This window comes from Sarcophilus harrisii, chromosome 3, assembly GCF_902635505.1.
Source record: "Sarcophilus harrisii chromosome 3, mSarHar1.11, whole genome shotgun sequence".
NCBI classification, from domain to species: domain Eukaryota; kingdom Metazoa; phylum Chordata; class Mammalia; order Dasyuromorphia; family Dasyuridae; genus Sarcophilus; species Sarcophilus harrisii.
In genome coordinates, this window is record NC_045428.1 from 544,086,311 (window position 1) to 544,109,208 (window position 22,898).

The 22,898-nt window shown below is 37.0% G+C and overlaps 1 protein-coding gene and 1 long non-coding RNA gene across 3 annotated transcripts in view; one reads left to right on the plus strand and one right to left on the minus strand.

Annotated features, from left to right (window-relative positions):
- LOC116422781 overlaps positions 1–22,595 on the plus strand; it is a 51,386-nt gene extending 28,791 nt beyond the window's left edge. Inside the window, exon 2 of the long non-coding RNA XR_004233320.1 lies at positions 22,447–22,595. This is a non-coding gene — a long non-coding RNA (uncharacterized LOC116422781). The remainder of the gene's footprint in view (positions 1–22,446) is intronic.
- Positions 1,280–22,898, minus strand: RHBDL2 (rhomboid like 2). Of its 2 annotated transcripts, XM_031962190.1 has the most exons (7): positions 22,458–22,893; positions 20,927–21,075; positions 16,072–16,184; positions 13,577–13,677; positions 12,728–12,788; positions 2,158–2,219; positions 1,280–1,556 (listed from the first exon to the last, which is right to left on the minus strand). In XM_031962190.1, exons 1-7 carry the CDS (start codon positions 22,683–22,685, stop codon positions 1,377–1,379), a joined length of 894 nt encoding a protein of 297 aa, XP_031818050.1. In that variant the 5' UTR covers positions 22,686–22,893; the 3' UTR covers positions 1,280–1,376. The 2 variants fall into 2 exon arrangements, with proteins under 2 accessions (XP_031818050.1, XP_031818051.1); XM_031962191.1 differs by lacking the exon at positions 2,158–2,219 and having other exon boundaries at positions 22,458–22,898.

The following is a 22,898-nucleotide window of genomic DNA, read 5'->3' on the forward strand; positions in this document are numbered from 1 at the left end:
ACCAGACTTCAATTTAATATGTTAAACATGTGCAATTATTCTACACATATTTTCACAATTATCATGCTGCAGAAGAAAAATCTAACCAAAAAGGGAAAAAATGGGGGCAGGGGGGAGAAGCAAGCAAAAAACAAAACGGTGAAAATACTATGTTGTGATCCACATTCAGTCCCTCATAGTTCTCTGGCTTGCTCCATCCCAGGTGCACTGGAATTGGTGCACTGAATCACCTCATTATTGAAAAGAGCCACAGGACCAATTCTTAAATAAGATGTATGGGTTGATTACAACTGAAAGATCTTTGCCTTGTCTGGACGGCATAACCTAGGTCTGTAGTTAAGGGTCTCGACATCAGGTAGAGAGTGTTCAGCTTTCCAGCCACACAGGGTTAGGTTCAAACAATACAATAACGTTTTCTCCCAGATTCTATACGTGAACTTTCTCATGAGAATAGAAACTGGACCAGACCCATAATTCAAAAGGAAACTGAGCTAGCTCTAGAATTGAGTCACAACTTGGAGTCAGTGTGGTTCATTCAATTCCTATAATTTCCTCATTATCAAAGAGCTGTCAGTCTGGCATGTTGGCTTCTTCCCCCCATCCCCCAAAATTATTATTTGTACACTAACCTGGAATGATCTCTTTAGTTTCAATATATTTCAGTATTTTAGTGTTGACCCCCTTCATCTTGATGCTAAAATAGTAAGCATCAGAATCAATAAACATTAAGTGTCTCCTATGTGCCAGGCACAGTACTAAGTGCTGGGGATACAGAGGTAAGCATAAAACAGTCCCTGCTTTCAAGATGCTTACAGTCTAATGGGGAAGCCCACATATTAAAAAAAAAAAAATGTTGAAAGGAGTGAGGGGTGCCCAAACTACTTGAGGAGGTATGAGTCTAAGTTGCCTTCATCTGGTAGAATAATGTTTCTAAAGATGAAATTCAAGAAAGCAGGCAGGTGGGAAATGAAAGATGAAGGATAATACAGCCATTAGGCAAGGGGCCAAAAGAGGATCAAAAGAGGATCAAAAGGTTCTATTGACTCTGTAATATATAAGTATCTGTAGTCTCCTATTTGTTGGGGTCTCTAGAATGGGTCACCTATGAAAGGCAAGAGTCCACCTTTATATTAAGGAAATACTGTGCTGCTAACAAGAGGCATAATAAGGGTACCCAAGTTTACTCCTTTCCCTTGTTATAAAGCCTCTGTGGAGACCTTCCAAACAGGTTCTCACAATTTCAGAGCGAAGAAGAAAAAATAAACAGTTAATGAAATTCTTTTGTCTTTCAAAGATGCCTCTATGTTGTCACAGTGGTTTTGGTTTTTTGTTTGTTTTTGTTTTGTTTTGTTTTATTGGCTTATCTTAGGGGCAGTTCAGTCCACTGGTGATAAAAAGATGTTGAAAAACACAGCAAATGAAACACAAACAAAATAAGCAATGATTGCCACCCAGAACATCGGTTCTTTCAGCAACTCCTTTTCAAAGCAGCTAAACACGGTGTAACCTATGGTCATCCCGGCCAACCCACCAGCAATGTGAGCTACAATGGACACCTTGGGAAGAAAAAGAAATAAGAAATAAGTGAAGAAATTCACATCATGTGTTATTTATAGTCTTTAAGCATCTGAGAGAAATTCATTTAACTGCATGGACATAGGCCTCCCCCACGTCCTCTTGCACTCAGACTAAAGACCACAGACTAAAATATGCAGAGCAGGGTATGTCAGTTTGGTAGACTGTCCAGGGTCTTGCAGAAGACCACCCTGATACCCAATCATAAGCCACATTTTTAGTTAAGACCAACCAGGAGACCAGAACCTAACAATTTATGTGAGAGGAGTCTGTAGGACCACCACTCAGCCCTGCATTAATGAGATGCCATGTGACAGATATTTTCTAGAACTTGTCAGCCTTCCAAATAAAAATAATGTTGCTACACTATCTTTGGTGCCTCAGACGTGAGGGAAGTTGAGCCTTGTCCAAGGGCTTTTGAAGGATAAGGGGTAGACATTTTTTGCTGAAGCCGTGCTTGGAGATTGAGATGCAGGCCATCAGCCTCCTGTAGTTTCATTTGCCACCCTCCCTCCCTTTATATCCATTTCAGATCTTTTGCTTGAGGGATAAGACACAGAAGTAGAGGTCAAGACTACGCACCCGGGGCTCACTCGCAGGAGCAATGAATTTTTTGTAGAGGCCAAATCCCAGGTCAAATACAACTAGAAGGAAAAATAGAGGAAGCTGGTGAAGGCCTGATAGCCCCTATGACATTTCCCAAATAGTCCCCCAAACACTCCTTGCCCTTTCCAAAGTGTCAGCGCTGTCCCTACAAAAGCAACGGGCCACAGAATCTTTTTTTTTTTTTAAATGAGGCAATTGGGGTTAAGGGATTTGGCCAGGGGATCACACAGCTAGGAAGGGTAAGTGTCTGTCCCAGGCCACATTTGCACTCGAGTCTCTATCCACTGTGCCACCTAGCTGCCTTATTTCAAGGGTCAGGCTGTAGAGGGTCACTCTAAGTGTAAGATCACAGTGTAGAGACTCACCAAGAGACTCGCTTCAGTATTCAAAGGCTGTTTGATACTCTCACTGGCATGGGGGTGAGGGCAGAAGATCGGAGAATGCTCTCCCCAACTTTAGTGAGCGAGACCCTGAGTACAGAGCCCCGCAACAATACAGCAAAACCGTGCAGAACCACCACGGCTCTGCTACTGCCCAGTCTCCAGCCGGCCCTCCAGCGTCAGAGAATCAGAATGGGCACGGCCTAACCACCCCCGTTCCCCCCGGGCCAGGCAGTGGCTCCCATGCACCTCCTCACCCTAGCTGTGCCCGAATTAATCCAAGTCAGCCTAGCCATTCATCTTGGGGCCCGCCAAGCCATCCTCCAACCCTGTCAGCAACAGCAAGGAAACCAGGAGGAGCAGCAAGAGAAGCAGCCACCCTTCTCTCTCACTAAAGACAATGCTCTGCTGTGTCTCCCACTGGGAACAAAGACTGCCCAATGGGAGCTAGTTCTGGGTGTATGGAATGGGGGAGTGTATTTTAGCCTCAAACTCTGAGGGGATACAGAGAGGGGCAGTTATATCTCATTTCTTAAGCCAGCCTCCCCTACTCAAGTGAGAGTACTCTGACTCCTGTCATATTGAGGACAGGATGCCACAGATATGAGGCATTTTTTTCCTGAGGCAGTTGGGGTTAAGTGACTTGCCCAGGGTCACATAGCTAGGAAGTATAAAATGTCTGGGGCCAGATTTGAGCCGAGGTCCTCCTGACTTCAGGGCTGGTACTCTATCCACTGTACCATCTTGCTGCCTCCCCCTTTAAAAAAAATTTATATGCTTTAATCAGATTAGTTTTAGAGCAAATAGAATAACACATTAGAGAAAAAAGAATTACTTACAAATAGCTGTATTTATATTCCATAATTCCACAATTCCACAATTATATATACTGGTTCTTATAAACTTTGTCAAGGATGTTTTTAAAACAAATTCTTCACATTTTGTCTTGGCTATGTACTTATGGAATTTCAGGGAAATAGTTCTAAAGGGATGACATATATAAGTATGCCTTACACACCTGGGCAAGTTATAAGACCCATTAGTCCAATAAAAGGAATCCTGCTGAGTGTATCTGGTTTGGCTCTCCACTACCCCTAAGGGCATCTCTGCCTTCCTGAGAAGTCAGGGGGCATGACAATGTTGTAATTAAACCAGAGTGATACTAAAGAGGCAAGGAGACATCTGCACACAATAGCAAATTGTTTATGTGATCCCACATGCACAGTATTCTATAGTTAACACATATGCAATGTGCTATAGTTATGTAAGGATATTAGGATATATAAGGCTGAGGGAATTTTGAATAAATTCCTGATTGACCATCTTCAAGAGTTCCACTCCTTCACTCCTCACCCATGATCAGGATTTGCCAAAATCATCCAATGAGTGGTCCAGACACCAGGACACCAAGGTGAACTCTGGCAATGGCACTTGAGAATAGCTGGTAAAATGCAGTGTTAACATTTCACATCAGACTTTGTGTGTCCTATATGTGTTTTAAGGATTCCTGGTGTCCCAAAGTGTAAAAAGGTACAGGCCTGGTCTTAGAGAAAGCTCAAGGAATGTTTCATTAACCCAGATACTATGTAATTGATGCTCAATTTTAAGTGTCTTATCATTGATGCAGTCATATAATAGAAACAAAGGTCATGACACTGCTAGGATTCACATTCTTGTCATGATAATCCACCCAGATATGGAATACTAAATATTGTCTCTAGAATCTATTATGGCCACATGGTCATTCTAAGCATCCTCCTGTGTGGTCTTTCAACTAGCATTTAGAATGCAAAATACACTTGCTGATTAAACATATATAAAAGAATGACCTAGGGAAATAGGTGCTCTGGTAACTTCCTTACTGTGCCAAATTGTTTTAAAAAAAAATACCTGATTACTTTGCTACAGGACAGAATCCTTAATCCAAACTTTTTTTCAACTTTGAATATCCTGATTTGTTCAGTAACTTGACTTCAATCATTTCTTCCCTAGTTCCCTCTTGGCCATGCTTATGTATCTTTTTTTTTTTTTTTTGAATTGGATGGAAATTTTATTTTTTTATTTTTTTAATAGCCTTTTATTTACAGGTTATATGTATGGGTAGCTTTACAGCATTAACAATTGCCAAACCTCTTGTTCCAATTTTTCACCTCTTACCCCCCCACCCCCTCCCCCAGATGGCAGGATGACCAGTAGATGTTAAATACATTAAAATATAAATTAGAAACACAGTAAGTATACATGACCAAACCGTTATTTTGCTGTACAAAAAGAATCAGACTCTGAAATATTGTACAATTAGTTTGTGAAGGAAATCAAAAATGCAGGTGGGCATAAATATAGGGATTGGGAATTCAATGTAATGGTTTTTAGTCATCACCCAGAGTTCTTTCTCTGGGCATCTCTGAACCAGCTGTTCAGTTCATTACTGCTCCCTTGGAAATGATTTGGTTGATCTCGTTGCTGAGGATGGCCTGGTCCATCAGAACTGGTCATCATATAGTATTGTTGTTGAAGTATATAATGATCTCCTGGTCCTGCTCATTTCACTCAGCATCAGTTCGTGTCTCTCCAGCATGCTTATGTATCTTCAATAGCCTTTTTCTGCTCTCCTCAGAGAGCTTATTCCTGCCTCAGAAGAGACTTGGGAACGACAGCCCTTCAGCCTAGATTTTTGCTTGTAATTTATTTTCCTCCCAGATATAGGACAACATGATTTTAGCCCAAGTTTCCAATTTTTAAAACAATATCATGAAAAATTCAAGGCTCTTATTTTACAAGACTTGCCTTCATAAAGATGTTCCCCAAACAGGAATAACCTGTTATTTTTCTTGTCTTTTAGTAACCCTGAGAAAAAGTAACTTTATAACCCATTAATTACTTTTAAAATACACTCAACAATTATGCTATGTTAGGAAGAAGGGGACAGAGGATGAAGACAAAGAAATTTGATGCAGGCAGAGTCTAGCCACTATTGTACTTCAGAATTAAAATACATAACTAACTTTAACCAAGAAACCATTAAAATGTATATTCTCAAGGAAATTGAATTCAAGAGTTTTTATTCATAGTTTACCATAATGGCCTGAGTTTCTAAAGTGTTGGTGCTTCCTTTCACTTTCTAAGAGTTCTAACATGTTCAGAAATACTCAGCATAAGGGTGGTAAGGAAGGGAACAAGATCAGGTGGCCTCTCTTGAAAAGTTATGTTTTTTAACTCACTCCTTTTTACTAATCTCATAAATAGCAAAGGTGCTTTCTAAATTGAAGGATCATAGATATGAATAAAATCAGTGACCTTCCTACACTACCACTCTCTTGCAACTCCTTCCCCTACCTTGTCATGGAAAATTTGTGTTTTTTATTCTCCCTTTTTTTCCCCCCCTTTGGTGATGCTATTAGAATTCAGTGACTTGCCTAGGGTCACACAGCTAATAAGTGAGGCTGCATTTGAACTCAGGTCCTTTTTACTTCAGGGTTAGAGCTCTATCCAGTGCACCATCTAGGTACCCAAATGTTTTTTATTCTTAAAGGAAAATAATCCTATATATTACCCTAAAGTGACATCTTTTTGCAAAAAAGCTATTTGAAGATCCATTTGCAAAAAGATACAGTCCCATTTGTTCTATGGAGTTGTCAGTTCTTTGACTTCTGAATCTTCATAACTCAGATGGTTGGAAAGCTTCTAAAAGTCTAGGAATTGTCAGTCTTCCTGACACTTATTAATAATAACAAAGATTGTTGTTGAGTTGTTCCCATTGTGTCTAATTCTGTGACCCATTTGAGGCAAAGATACTGAAGTGGTTGTCATTTCCTTCAGTCCATTTTACAGATAAGAAAACAGAGGCAAGCCTCAGTGATTTGTCCAAGATCAACAGTCAGTGTCTGAGCCTTGATTTGAACATGACAGGACCAGCACTCTATCCATTATGCTACCTAGCTGCCCAATAATAATAACTAATGTTATATAGTGTTTATCATGTGCTAGGCCACTGTACTTTATAAATATGATCTCATTTGTTATCACAACAATCCTGAGAGGTAAATGCTCTCTACCCCAATTTTACAAATGAAACAGGTAAATAGCAGTTAAATGATTTGCCCAAAGCTAAGTATCTGAGACCATTTTTGAACTCAGGTTTTCCCAACTCCAGGGCCATTGCTTTTATCTGCTATACCACCTAGCTTTCCTTAACTCAGCCCTCACTACAGCCAGACTAGAGAAGGACAAGGGATGACTCCCAGTTTCTTCTCTTCCTTGCTTCCTACCAAAATTCTCCCTTTTAAATTTCTTTTTGCACAAAGAATCACATGAAAAATCCCTACGTCTACAGTTTAATCAGATAAGGAATTTTATTTCCCAAGGAAAAATCAGTGTTTTAAAAATGTCGAATTTCATTCAAAGGAATCCGTGGTTCTTAATTTCATCTGTAAACAAGATCTTTCTCTTCTGAAGAAGTTATCCTTATTCTCATAGCAATTCTCAACATCAGAAATAATTAAACCCTTGACACCAATTAACACAATCATTTTTCATTCAACATGTATTTCACAGGGAATATGGCATTCACAGGGAAATAACATCAATCCCATCAATCTCTACTCCCTTGCTATATATGGTCTGATCCTACCCAGCCATAGAATCAAAGGACTTTTTTTTTTTGTTAGAAGGGACATTAGAGATTGAGTCTGGTGCCTCCGGTTTGGCAAATAAGAAACCTGAAATCTAGAGAGTGGTTGTGTTTAACTTGCCTCCACTTTTCCTCTCCATAGTCTATCTTTCAAGGTTCTACTCTAAATCTATGAAGATACATTTTCTTGATGACTTAACACCACACTGACCTCTTATTCTCTGAACTAACACAGATTTTAACAGTCTTTCGTTTTCCTCCTTGCTTCATACATGTTGGTCACAATACCCCAATTAGGCCATAAGTTCCTAGAGGAATGGACTTATGTTATAGACTCAAAGGTTCATCATGGAAGGGGCTTCAGAATTCATTTTGTCTGGTCTCCTCCTTTTACAAAAGAAGAATCCAAAGCTCAGACTTGGGGGGACTTTCTCAAGATTACATAGATTATAAAAGTAGCAAATCTAGTGTTGGTTGGGCCTTTTTTCTGTCACTCATAATAAAGACAATCCAAACAAACATCATATGGCTTCAGAAAATCAAAAGGGAAAATTTGATCTCTAGCCCAACTTGTCACCATTCAAAACAAAAAAACAAAACAAAACAATTGAGTCTCTATTGTGTACATAAAAACTATGAATTCCAACTTTTAGGGAGGAAAATTGAAGAGAGTGGACTGAGTACAGTTCAAGCTAAGAGTCAAGAAACCCTGAGTTCTAGTTCCAGCCTTACCACTAACCTCCTGGGGCTTCCCAACTAGGTCTCTCTATTTTCTCTATTATAAAAATAAGGGTTTAGGTTATCTCTAAAGTCTGGACTGAAATGATCTGAAATTTCTGCAAAATTCCATGAGTCTCATAATGTTGAGTTATTATTACAAAAAGGGATTTAACCTTTCTCTTCCTAACTAAAATGTAGTTTAAGAAAGAAGGAAAGCAAGACCATAGTTTGAGCAGGAACAGGAAGAAGGCATTTTATCTTCAATTGTTTAGTACTTTTGATTCTGCTTTTAAAGTTAAGGAATCACGAGTAGAATTTTGCCCCTTAATTTCTTTACGTGATTCTTTTTGTTGATAACTATGTCTACAATAACAAATATAGCCTTTAAAATGTGATTCACTTTATTGTTCTATAAGTAATGATGAGCAGGCTAATTTCAGAAAAGCCTAGAGAGAGTTACATGAACTGATGCTAAGTGAAGAGAGCAGAATCGAGAGAACATTGTACACAGCAACAAGATTATGTGAGGGAGGATTCTGGGAAGATGGTGGAGTAGGTCAGTAAATTTCAAGCTCTCCAGATTTCCCCCAAAAACAGAACAAATTTTCACTTCAGGGTGAACATAGACTGGTCAAAATTCAAGAAGACTTGTGGTGGAACCGGGGCCTTCCTGGTATAACCCAAGATCAGGAGAAAGATCTCAAACCAGAATGAACTCATGTGAAGTGCAAACCCGCTCTGGGCTAGCTCTGCAAAAACATCAAGTAGGGTGCCCTGGGGCTAGCTGGGTGTGGCTGGAGCCTCCAGGATTGCCTGAGAGTGAGGGGTCTGAGTTCAGGAAGACTGAGGGAATCTTGGCTGATTAGGAACGCCAGGCCTAGCTGTGCTGTGGAGACACAGGCCTGGTCGAGAAGGAACCAGTGTAGAAATGTGGGGCAGGGATACAGCTGACTGCTGGCACTTGCAGAAGGGTGGAGCTTTTGGTTTGGGGTTCCAGATCAGAACCAAGAGCTGAAATGAAGGCAGAGGCAACATATCCTCCCTCTCTCTCCCCCTACCCCACCACGATTACAGTAATACTTCTAATTTAAAAAAAAAAAAAAAAAAAAAAAAAAAAGAACCAGCAAAGAACCCAACTCACTTACTAAGAGAATAGGGGAGACGGGAATTCATCTTCAGAGGTGTACACTGAAGTAAGAAGAACTTCTATCCCAAAGGGTAATTTTAAATAGCTCCCTCCCTAGAGAGAATTTATAGAAGAACTAAAAAGAGAATTTAAAAATCAAATGAGAGACATGGAGGAAAAACTAAAAATAAATAAGAACCAAGAAAACCAAGAAGAATATGAAAAAAAAAGTTATACAACTGGAAAAGGAAAAGCATTTTTAAAAGTAAAAATAACTTTTAGAAAATTAGAATTGGGAAAGAGGAAGTTAGTGAAGCTATAAGAAACCAAGAAATAATAAAACAATATAAAGAATGAAAAAATAGAATGTAAAACATTTTAGAAGAAAAACAACAGATCTGGAGATCAGATCAAAGATAAAATATAATAATAATTGAACTACTTGAAACCTGTGACCAAAAAAAAAGAATCTTGACATAATAATATAAGAAATAATCCCAAAAAATTGTCCTGGAATGATATAAGATGAGGAATGTAGAATGTAGAAATAGAAAATAAAAAAATCCATCTATCACCACCTCAAAGAGATCTTTTGTGAAAAACACATAAAATATCATTGCCACAAATCTGGCCTCAGATAGCTGTGTGCCCTTAGGCAAGTCACTTAACCCCAATTGCCTCAGCAAAAAAAGCAAAAAAAAAAAAAAAAATTATCCAAATTTCAAAATTCCCATTCAAATAGAAAATCTTGCAAGAAAGAAGAAAAAACAATTCAAATATTCTAGACCTACAATTAGAGTTGTACAGGACTTAGCAATTGCCACAATAAAAAGACTGCAGGTCCTGGGATTATATCTAGTGGTAATCAAAACAACTAGGCCTGTGGCTAAAAATATAATATTCAGTAAAATAATATTCAATGAAAAAAAAAATACCCAACAAACTTGCAGATTTTCAGGATTTTCGATCAACCAAACCAGATAAGAACCAATATCCAAAATTACTTTTAAGGAAATTAATGTGGATAATTTTTTTCTACATGGAAATGTATAGCATTTATAATTGACATCAGGAATTAGGCAGCTTAAAAGAAAGATTTAAACAAATGAAATGCAGAGGAAGAATAGACACAGAGGCATTAGAGAGGGAAGGAAGGCTTGTAGTTCTGAAAATCTCACATCGGGAATGGGTACTAGGTAATACTATATATATATATATCATAAAGAGTATCAAACCCTCCAAAATCTATAAAGAAATAAGGGTAGAAGGAAAAGCAGAGGGAGATGCAGGGGGCAAAAGAAGAAGATCCAATCTCAGTACACCTTTTATGTCTGTTTTGTGAATCAATTTTTTGTAATTGCTCTTGTTTTTTGATAGTAAAGGATGAAATGGTAAATAGAAAAATTGCTATCAAGGGGTCTGTTTTAGGATTGTGCTACAAGTCTGCCTTCCATTCACTCTGTGCTTGGGCCAACTGGAAAGAACTCTGGACTTGTAATAGACAATGTAGGTCCCAGCTCTCATAATCACTCACCTTCTGTGGCACCACATGACCTCTCCAAGCCTGTTTCTTTATCTGGAAAATGAGGATGTTGGACTAAATGATGTATCAAGTCTCTTCCCCCGTTAAAATCTTCTGGACCAATGCCAAATTGGACTATTCTCTGCCCTCTGAGCATAAATTGAGCTTGTTATGTCTCTAGGCTTTTAATCATACTGTTCCCTTTGCCTGCATGCCCTCTACTTCATTCTGTTAAGTTCTTTTCTATTCTTCAAATTCCAAATCAAATTACAGCTTCTTGAAGAAGGTTTCCGTGACAATTTTTCCCCTCAGTAATGTCTGAGAGTGACATAGTGCTGAGTCTGTATCTCTCTTATACATTTACAGTAATTGTAACTGGTGTTTATATAACTGCTTTACATTTGCAAAGGACTCTGCATCTGTTATTTCATTTGAAGCACATAACAACCCATTGAGGCAGGTGCCATTATTATCACTGCCATTTTGTAGATGAGGAAGCCGTGACAGAGGGAAATGAAGGGACTTGTTTGGAATCATACTGCTAACAGGTGCTCAGAGGCTGAATTTGAATCCAGGCCTTCCTGGCTAGGACTCCTAACCCTCTGTCTACTCCACTGTTTTGTGTCTTACCTTAACTAGACTGAAAAGCTTTTCTAAACCAAAAACTGGTGCTTGTTTAAATATTGTACCTTCCTCAGGATCAGCAAGTGCTTGGCATGTAAGTAGGTATTTCATATATATGGGAAGATCATGGATAATTGAAAGATAAACAAAATCAGGAACTTCTATTGGAGCCTTTTACTTTTAGCTACTAAAGCAATGTGAAAGATGCAAAATAGCAAAAAAAAAAAAAAACAACAACAACAACAAACACAATAGTGAATAGTTGAACTTTTATTCACCCCTTTTCAATTCTGGTTGCAGTGTCTTCATGCATTGACAGCAGAGATTGAGAATAGCAAGAGCAGAGGTGTCAGACATGGGGAAATGGGAATCCCTCCCTCTCTAAATCTTTTTGTTCCTATCTGAAAATTTAAAGAGAGACTATTTACTGAGTGAGTAGAAACTGGGGCTTCTATGATAAAATCAATTTAAATCTCAGATCCAAACCTGGATCTATTAGATTTGCTGAGAATGATGTATATAACATGAAGCCACTTAAGAAAGGTCTTAGAATAAATTTTTCTCACTGCCTTAATCCATAAATTCATTAAAAAAAAAAAAAAAACCTTTGGGAATTTTGACAAAAGCCTCTCTGGGGCTCAAAGTAAAAGAATTTTCATTTAAATGACAACAGGGCTTTATTTCATCTTTAAAAGTATCTTTGTACCATTTTGAAGGTCATGTTGAAACCAAACCGGTTATAACATATATCACTGATGTATGCTAGGTACTGTATATTTCACTTTATCCTCACAGAACTCTTAGTAGGAAGTACGATTATTATCTCCATTTTATAGATGAGAAAACTGAGGCAAAGAGAGACTTCCAGGATCACACAGTATCTGGGGGTATTATCTGAACTCAGGTCATCCTAACTCCAGTTTGAGCAATCCATCTATTTGTACCACCTATTTGCTTGGGTAAGGAAGGGTCTTTTACTCCAATCTAAGATTCAGGGTGGGCAACTGGGTACTACAGTGTTTAGAGCACTGGAACTGGAGTCAGGAGGATCCGACTTCAAATTTGGCCTCAAGATACTTGCTAGCTATGTGACCCTCCAGTATGTTTGCCAAGTAACACTCCAGTATGTTTGCCAGGAATATCCCTATCTGACAAGACTGAAACAACTCAACAACAAAGATTCCTAGTGAGATGATAGAGGTAATAAAATATGATATAGTGAAAATGGTGCCAAATTGTATTTTTAAGTCTTTATTTTTTTTCAAAGAATCAAAAGCTTCCTCTAAAAGAAATATTTCTTTTATTAGTGAAAGTTAATGTCTTAAAGAAATACTTATTATTTGTATTAAAATAACACCAGAAAATCATGTTAAGTTTTTCTCTTAATTAAACATTCCCACAATTTTGCTGTTTAAGAGTAAATGACCAAATGTCATCTCCTAACACAACAGAGCTAAATTACACATTCAGTTTAAGAGGTGTTTTAACTACATTGAACTTTTAAAATGAAAAATGTAAAGTAGTAACAAAGATAAAATACTTACCAGTTAACAAGATGAGAATTAGTCTGAAAAGTCCAAACAAGGGAACCATGTTTTTAAAATTCTTGCCAGGAGAAAAGGACAAAAGTATAAGATACTACATAGCATCAGAAAATATCTTAATTTGTCAGCTTTCATTCATAATCAACATAAAATTTATTAGATCAGTATATATATGTATATATTAATATTTCTCTAACATTACATGGGCACACAAAGTACTTTATAACCATTATTTCATTTACATCCATTTATTTAACATTTCATATTTATGATAATTATTTCATTCAATCCAACAAAATATGTATATATGTATTATTATTCACCTTGTCAACTGAGGAATGGGAAGTTCTACTGATTAAGGGACTGATTTGTACATAGATATAAATAGGTAGAAAGAGTAGCAACATTTGTTGCTAGCTTGCTCTTTTGCAAAAGAGCATTGTTTAAGGCACTTCAAGCATATAAACTAAAGAAAATATAGTTTCTATCCTCAAGTATTTAACCAAATTATTTCTTTCTTCCCTTTTAACTTAACCAGAACCCTGTTCCCATGGAAGATGCTATAAGAAGTACAGACTGAATTTCGTTTGTTCTAACTGATTTCCATATTTTGAAGGGATTTCATAATAATGCCATTTTATCCTCTGATTGTTTTTTTTTTTTAATGACTAATTTGTTTCTATTCAAGATATGGCCCTGTTTTAGAAACCGATATTTGACACTTGTATATTACTCCAGCTGAATATTTATGCTCAATAAATATTGGTAACAGCTATTATCTCTGAACCAAATATCAGTAAAGAAAAAAAATCTACCAATTGGATCCCCATTCCCTGAAACAGTTCTTACCATTAAAACATTCATAAAGTAGCCTCCTGTGAGAGCATAGACTCCTCCTGAAGCACCCACTAGAGCTTGGAAGGGGTCCCAGATGGAACTTCCAAGAGATCCTACAAAAATAAAAGAAATTCAGAGAATCAGAGATATCAGAAGTGAAAGCACGAAAGGAAAACTGGACTATTGCATGGCTATGACCACAGGTCTCCCCACCTCCTTCTTCCTGTTCTTTGACTTCATTCTTCTAAGTTACCAAGAAGAAACCTCTTAATGCACAGCCTTGATCTTGTTCCTCATTCAATGGCTTATTGGAATTTTCCTTATTGGATATTCAAGTACCAGGCCAAGTTCCGTTCCTTCCTTACCCCTCCTTTCAGCTTTCTCTCAGTTCTACACTCTGCATTTCTATCCTGCTCCTTGTGGTTCTTTCTACCGGTTGAACTCTTTCTCTACTTCGACACTCTAGTTTACTCTATTTCCTTACACATCCAATGCCCATCCTCTTCATATCTCCAACCATCCATTTAAGACCCAGAGCCAAGACCACTTCTCCAAGAAGTCCTCCTTTATCCCATTTATCCATAGCCCCAAATTAAGAATGATCTTTCTTTCCTGTTATATTGTGATAATAGAATCAGGAATCAACTAGTTAGTCTAGTACCCTGATTTTAAAAATGAAAAAACAAACCCAAAGAGACTAAGTGATTTGGCAGTAGTTGTCCTTGGTTCTCAAAGAGTACCAAAATGACATCATTATGTTTGGTTCAAGGACAGTTTATCCTATTATGTTTGATCAAACCAGTATGAGCTCAGAAGGTACTACCAGAGGTCAGGCACAAATAGTCTACCTGAATGTTCAGAGTGGAGATATCTCTGTATTTGTGGATCTTCTAGTAAATAGCAGAATCAGGATTTGAACTCAGGTCCTTGATTTCAAATATTTTATGTTCATTATTATCATTCCTGGAAATACGTGTCATATCCTCTTCTATTTGACTGTGAACCACTCTAGTCTTATTTTTCTTTGTTTCTCTCCTAGAACTCAACACAATGCAGGACACGCTGTACTTAATAAATAATTAATAAATTAATTAAACCAAGAGTCACACTTCTCTAGGAGAGAGTGGAAATTCAAGATGCTTTGATTATTTGCTGATATTTTAACATACCATCAAAGGCTTCCAAGTTTATTTTTTCCAATCTTGGATATGAAAAAGAAGCAGTACATATGAGAAGGACCTAATGTCTCCAAGCAGGGCTCTCCAATCCAACTAATCTCCATGGTATATTCTAAATATACTTTTATCTACATTACTCAGTTCTCTTCCTTAATCTCTACTTTTTCCCAAGGCTCCTTCTTTAATCAGACATCAGTGGCTTCCTTTGGCCTATAGCATCAAATTCAAATTTTTATAAATTTTTTTATTAAAATTTTTTAATAAATTTTTTATAAATTTAATATATTTAATATATAAATATAAAAATAAATTTAAATAAATTAAATATTTCTCAAAGGATTTAATCACAGATAGAGTAGTAATGCCATTCAAAGTGCCTTGATGCTTTTATTAAAGGGGAGCCTACTTATACAATCCAGCCTTGTCTAACCATTCACTTTTCCAGAGTGCTTTAAGGTACATGTAAAAAGCTTTCCTCACAATCATTTACCCTCATTTTATGAATAGGTAAACTGAAGTTGACAGATTGAGCAAGTTGTCCAGTATCACATACCCCCAGAGCTGCTGAATGAGGATTAGAACGCTGTATCTGGATTCTAATGCCCTTCACAGCCCCTCATACTGCTGCTTCCCAGTGCTTTCTGGCCTTGTCCCAGCATCCACTGGTGCAGGAGAACCTTACCATCTTCTCAATGTGCTTTTTTTCCATGGTCACATCTGGACACATGCCATTTTCTCCTTTCCCCTCATGGAGGCCCAGCATGGGTCCTGGCTTCTCCTATTTCTCCCAATTTCTTCCCTCAGCTACTAAGGGAATCATTCTACTACATAATTAAGCCCTTCATGGTTTTCCTAATGGCTCCAGGTACATTTATTTTATTTCCTAAACTCTCTGAGAACAGGATCATTATCTTGTCACTTCTGTATCCCTTAGAATCCCTCACACTGTGTTAGGTACATCGTCATTGATTGATAAAAGTCATATCAATGCAAATATAGACTACATACCCCAAAGACATGTTTGAAAAAAAGCAGGAGAGAAAGGGAGAGGGTGTAAACAATATATTTGCTAACGAAAGAGGGTTTTTTTCCCATTTAAGTTCAAAAAGCTTCCTTTTTAGCCATTACTGCTTTTCAATGATAGCAATGAGAAAACAAATATAGGTTGTACTTAGAGTTTTATACAAGCCAGTAATGAAGGAAAAATTTAACCTATCCCTTAGGTCAGTGTACTATCTGCTGATTGGTTACTTAACTGTATCCACCCTGGACAGAGCAGCCAAGTAAACAATACCACACTGAGCTTGTATCTGTCCCAGGAATACTGACCTGCAATCACTCCTGACAGATAGACCAGCCCCACTCGATGACCCTTATGAACCATTTCCAAGGGAAGTCCCAAAAGAAGCTGCATAAGTAGATTTCCACAAATATGTTGAACCCTGTCATTGAAAACAAGAATCTCATTATTAGCCTGTGATGGCACCAGCAACCCCTTCAGCAGCTTTCTTTGAGGGATTACATAGGCATTAAAATACTGTCTCCATTTTATAGGTATGCTTAATCCATAGGCTGCCATCAATGTTGTTGCTGGAGTTTGATAACAGTGTGGTTTGGGGTTTTTGCTTTTGTGCTAAATAGTCTATAGAAAAAAGAATTGCACCAGAATCTCAGTAGTGTTCTGGTCCAATCTGTAACCAGCCACATCCCTTGAACAGTATACCCAATATGAGCTTGTTATCTAGCCTTCCAGTTATGGAGAATCATCATCATCATCATCATCATCATCATTGCCACCACCATCCATATGGAACTTTAAAGTTTTCAAGGAACTTTATATAAATTTTCTCATTGGACAAGTCCCTTGACTTTTATGAGGCTCAGTTTCTCAATAGGTTACCTGGGAATAATAACATTTTTAGTCTCAACCCACAGATTTATTGTGAGGTTTCAATTTTGTAGGAAAAGAACTTAGCAAAAAGTTAAACCTTTTTATTAATGTCAGCTATTATTATCATCTCCTGAGGTAACCCATTCCACTTTTGGATAGTTCTCAGTGTGAAGGCAAAGAACAAAGTTCTGAAACATCTGCAAGGTTGCCATCTTATCAATGGACTTTCTCAGTGATTTTGAAAGACATAGGACTTGTGTATAACTCAACTCATTCAGATTCACTAGTTATTCTGGAGAAAGAACTATTGGGTCATTAGCTTATCTTTTTAGCTACTAGAAGCATTGTTGGCAATATCTTTAAAGACAGGATAAAATGGTGATTATATTAGATGCCCAAAGTGGTTGTTAGTAAACTGGTTCGTAAGCTCCAAAGAACTTTCAGAATGTGGCATTTTATTATTCTCCTATCGTAGACAGCTCAGCTTGGTGTAAACTGACCTGAGCATTTGAAAAAATGTTTTTAAAAATTTTCATGTTAAATTTGGAAATATGTATAAAATAATTGTACATGTTTAGCATATATTGGATTACTGCGAAAGGGAGGGAACATTGGGTTGAGGGAGGTGAGAAGGAGGGAGAAAAATTTGGAACACAAGATTTTGCAAGGGTGAATGTTGAAAACTCTCTTTGCGTGTATTTTGAAAATAGAGAGCTATTATTTTTTTTAAAAAGAAATAATTCATATATTAAGACATCAAAAGGGACTGGTCCTATATTTGAAAGGCTCAATCTTTTTTGTTTCTTTTACTATCTTTGGACATCTACAGATGCCCTTCTCAGAATCATATTTTTAAAGAAGCAAAATAAATAATATTACAAAAGAAAATAATTATATTAAGATACGATTATCAATATTTTTTTAAAAAAATAAGTCCCCCAAAACATTTTTACAGGCCTCATTTCCAAAAAATATAGAGAATTGACTCTAATTTATAAGAAATCAAGCCATTCTCCAATTGATAAATGGTCAAAGGATATGAACAGACAATTTTCAGATGAAGAAATTGAAACTATTTCTAACCATATGAAAAGATGCTCCAAGTCATTATTAATCAGAGAAATGCAAATTAAGGCAACTGTGAGATACCACTACACACCTGTCAGATTGACTAGAATGACAGGGAAAGATAATGCAGAATGTTGGAGGGGATATAGGAAAACAGGGACACTATTACATTGTTGGTGGAACCGTGAATATATCCAGCCATTCTGGATAGCGATTTGGAACTCTGCTCAAAAAGTTATCTAACTGTGCAGACCCTTTGAGCCAGTAGTGTTACTACTGGGCTTATATCTATCCCAAAGAGATCTTAAAGAAGAGAAAGGGACCTTTATGTGCAAGCATGTTTGTGGGAGCCCTGTTTGTAGTGGCCAGAAACTGGAAACTGAGTGGATGCCCATCCATTGGAGAATGGCTGAATAAATTGTGGTATATGAATGTTATGGAATATTATTGTTCTAGAAGAAATGACCAGCAGGATGATTTCAGAAAAGCCTGGAGAGACTTATATGAACTGACGCTGTGTGAAATGAGCTGAACCAGGAGATCATTATACACTTCAACACAATACTATATGATGATCAATTCTGATGGACGTGGCTCTCTTCAATAATGAGATGAACCAAATCAGTTCCATTTGTTCAATAAGGAATAGAACCAGCTATACACAGTGAAAAAATTCTGGGAAATGAGTGTGAACCACTATATAGCATTTCTAATCCCTCCGTTTTTGTCCACCTGCATTTTTTATTTCCTTCACAGGTTAAGTGTACATTATTTCAAATTCCAATTCTTCTTGTGCAGCAAAATAACTGTATGGATATATATATAGATAGATAGATAGATAGATATACATACATATATTGTAATTTAACATATACTTTAACATATTTAACATATATTGGTCTACCTGCCATCTGGAGGAGGGAATGGGGGAAGGAGGAGGAAAATTGGAACAAAAAGTTTTGCAATTGTCAATGCTGAAAAATTACCCATGCATATAATAAGCTATAACCCAAGCTATAATAAAAAAAATTTAAAAATAATAATTCCCCAGACCACCAGGTTAAAAACCCTTGCTATATTTGAATAAATTATAAAGGTACAAACTATTAGAGCTAAGAAGCATAAGATTCAAATTTTGATCGAGTTCCCCAGCTAGAAGGGATCTTTATTTTTGTGAATTCTTAGTGTCTTATTTATCAGTCTCTTAAAGAATTATCAGAGCCTATTTTGTATTAAGCTTATCTTTATGTGTATTATATCCCTTCCTACTAGACTGTAAACTCCATGAAGACACAGTGTAATCTTTGTTTGTCTCCCCTACTAAAACCATCCCACCTCTAATTCTGCCCAGTGTTTTTTGTTTGTTTTATTTTGTTTTGTTCTTAAAATCACGGTTTTATTTTTAAAACCAACAACATTATAAGATGCAAGGAGGGACAAATGTACATTCCCACCAGACTCAACCAGAACAATGTCTTGTAGAAAGTTTTGTTTCTCCTGTCAGATGTTGTGCATGTACCTGCACAGAGCCAGTTGTAAGCTGGGTGGGCCTGGACAGATCTCTGGGCTATTCTAATAACTAACAAGCTTCTTGCTCCCATCACTGCCATGGAAAGGCTGGTTTGTCCTGATTCAGGTTCCCCCCAAAGTTTCTGCTTGTTTTTCAACAGGGCCCTCATGGGACTGAACAGTACTGAAATACAGACTTAAGAGTTCAAAAGACTTTCCAATGTCCCGCTCTTACCTCCTAAACTACAACCACCAGAGCTGCTATCATCGGGAAGAAACCCTGCTCTTGCCACAATCCCATATGTGTCCACTGTTTTTTGAATGAATAAATACTCTCAAGAGCTTTTGGGAGATAAGATAAATGCAGGCTAGAAAACAGGCCCAATCACCCAGGAGCACAAAGCACCTGACATCCCCAGGGTGAGAAGGAATGTTCACTAAAAACCTTGGGGTTGGAACTAGACGAGTTGAACTAAAGCTCCAGATCTCCAATAGCTATTTGATGATAAACAAGTTATTTTATTTCTCTAGGCTCCTGATTCTTCTTGCATTAGCTAGAGAAGGAAATGACAAACTATTTCAGTATCTTTGCCAAGAAAATCCCAGATGAGTTTAAAGAGAGTTGGACAACTGAATAACAACAAAATCTTTGATCTCTGACCTTCTCTTTAATTTTGAGTTAACTCCTTGCATTTCCACAACAATATTGATTTTCATCTAATCCCTACTAGTCCTTCAGGCATCAGATGGTACAGTGAATAGAGAGTTAAATTTAGAGATAAGAATCAATCAATCAATAAACATTTATTAAATGCTGATTATGTGCCAAGCACTCTACTCGAGCAGGAAGATCTTCCATGTTGCCTCAAGTTACTTAACAGTAGTGAGTCGTTTCCCCACTTTAATCTGTGTTCTTTAAGGAGAAAAAAACCACCCTTATTTTCTTCATCTTTTGCATTTTTCACAGTATCTAAAACTTATTATTGTAAATGCTCAACAAATCTGGTTGTAGGGTTCACATAACTCAGTATACAAAATCTCAGGTCTTAATGACTAAGACCTTGAGTTGCTTAGAAAAGAGACTGGGAACTTAACAGCCTATTTCTGTCTATAGGCACTACTAGCCCAAAACTAAGAGCAAGCAAGAGTGGCCATACCTGGATTCTTGAAGATGGGATAAAGGCGTTTGTTTAAGTTTACTGCATGGTGAAGAGAACAGGATGAGTAACACAATCCAGTTCAAAGAGAAAATGCAAAAAAGAAATAGACTAACTGAGAAAAGCAAAACCTGGTTTTAAAGTTTGTAAGACTTGGGGTATATAACTGTATAAAGAGCTTTAGATGTAATCTAGTTTAACTCTTATCATTTAATAGATTTCATAGAGACAGAGAGAGAAATAACTTGACCTTAAATCATCTATGTAATTAAGTAGCAGAGTGTGGGAGTTCTGGGCAGTATCTTTCCCTGTGAATATGTTACACATATATGCATTTATATATACATCTATAAATGTATATATAAACAATATATACATATTAAATATATTTAAATAAATAATAATAATAAATTTAATATTTAATAATAAATAATACATTTGAATAAGTAAATAAATAAATAGCTTTTAGATATATATATATATATATATATACATACATACAGATAAGTAAAACATTCTTTATAACAGTCAGCATCAGTTCCCTTCTCTTATGTCTTACCCTGCGTGTACCATCATGTAAGAGATAAACCTCCAAGCTTGTTTCCTCTTGTCTGGCCGATAGATGAATGGACTTTCCCAGATGCCTATTTCCAGGGTGATCCACTGTTCCTGAGGCTTCCAGAAGGTGTAGTAAAGGAAAATAACCACCTGACAAGCAGTGACAAATAATGTTAATGATACTTCATTCAAATCCAAGTAGCGGCCCAGCTAAACCCATATTGCCTTTATTTAAAATGCAGTGGCTGCTAAACAAGTACCCTGTAATAACAGATGGTCTGGAATGGCAAGTCATGGCTGGAGTGAGCACATCCCTCTGTATCACACTTTCTCCAGATATTAATGGTCATTGAATTTAGGGCAATCCCTAGATAAAATTGTGAAATTATCCAAATATATCTTTAGTACATTCAATTTAATCTGTTTTGTACTTCTGTTTTATCCATTCCCATCTTGTTTTTCATCCACTCTAGACATTCTCTTCTGTCCCTCTCAGAATCAGTTCTTGAGAAGAAAAACCCTGTTGTTAGTCATTTAAACTTTAGTGTAATCTTGAGATATTATATTGATCTCATTTTGGTATGCTTAGTACATACTTAACTGTTGAGTTTTTTCCCATTCATTTTATCATACATATCACTGAACAGATTTGGGATGAGGGATGTTCTAGGGAAGGTTTTGCAGCATCCTTGAAATCATATTGCAAAAGCAACCTCCATAATTACTTTGCCTAAGCATCAAGGCACTTTGAATGGCATTACTACTCTATCTGTGATTAAATCCTTTGAGAAATATTTAATTTATTTAAATTTATTTTCATATTTATATATATTAAATTTATAAATTAATTTATATATTTTTATATTTTATATAATGTATATTTAAATTATTTATAAATTATATATTAAATATGTTATATATTTATATTTAACTTTTAATTTATTTAATCTCGTGGCAAATATGGGAGCAGAAACTCTTAATTGTAATAATTAATCTTGGTCCCCAAGAACATATTTTGAAACATAGCTTCTTCCTTTTAGCTGAAAGACTGTCAAAATAAAGTCACTTTAGAGGTGGTTTTTGCTTATTTTTTTTTTTTGCTGTCGTTACTGCAAAGGAAAGGGGGGGGCGTCACTGTTGGGATCCTGAGGAGGGGAATACTAGAATTGACTATGATCTAAAAATAAAAGGCATTAATTTATCTTTATGTTAAAATGGGCAGAATTGTGAGATTATCCTCACCAAAGAATTGTTGGGATAGAGAGATGAAGATAAAAGTGATGGGGAAGGACGCATTATAGTCAGAATAAGGAAAGACAGCAAGAAAGATGACAGAAAAATCTGAGAATTGAGCTGGAGAGAGGATCTGGCCAATATTTGGTAAAGATCCTGTCCCTTTTATCTTCTCTGCTCTGGGTTCATTCATCCCTTGTCCCTTGCGGATGTAGGCTGCAGAGTTTGTTTCTGTTCCCTAGGATGCTTATTTAAGAAGTACTCCTCATTGTCTTCCCTCCCCTTAAGGACATATCTACCTGGAGAATGCTGATGATGGAAATGAACAAAGGGGGCGGGAGACATCTGACTCTCTGTGGGTAGTTTCCTTGAGCATCTGGAGGAAGGATCCACTTTGAGATGGGTCTGTGAACCTTTCGACACCACATATTAAGTAAGTGTCCCTTTTTCTTCCTTGGCTTAATCCATATTTCTTTCTTCTCTTTCTTTTTCCTGTAATCCTCCTCATTCAGATGCCTCCTCCCCATCTCCACAGCATTCAGGGATCATTTCCCTTAGTTCTCCTACCACCTACCAGATCACAGGTGCATACCAGGACAAAATACATGACTGTAACTAGAGGCTTGGAGCAGGGACCAGTACCCTCACGGGCAGAATCTCTTGGTTCATTGACTAGGGTTTAGGTTCCCTGCCCCCTTCCCTCTGGGTTGAACGCTGGCAGCTTTGTGTTTCAACTAACT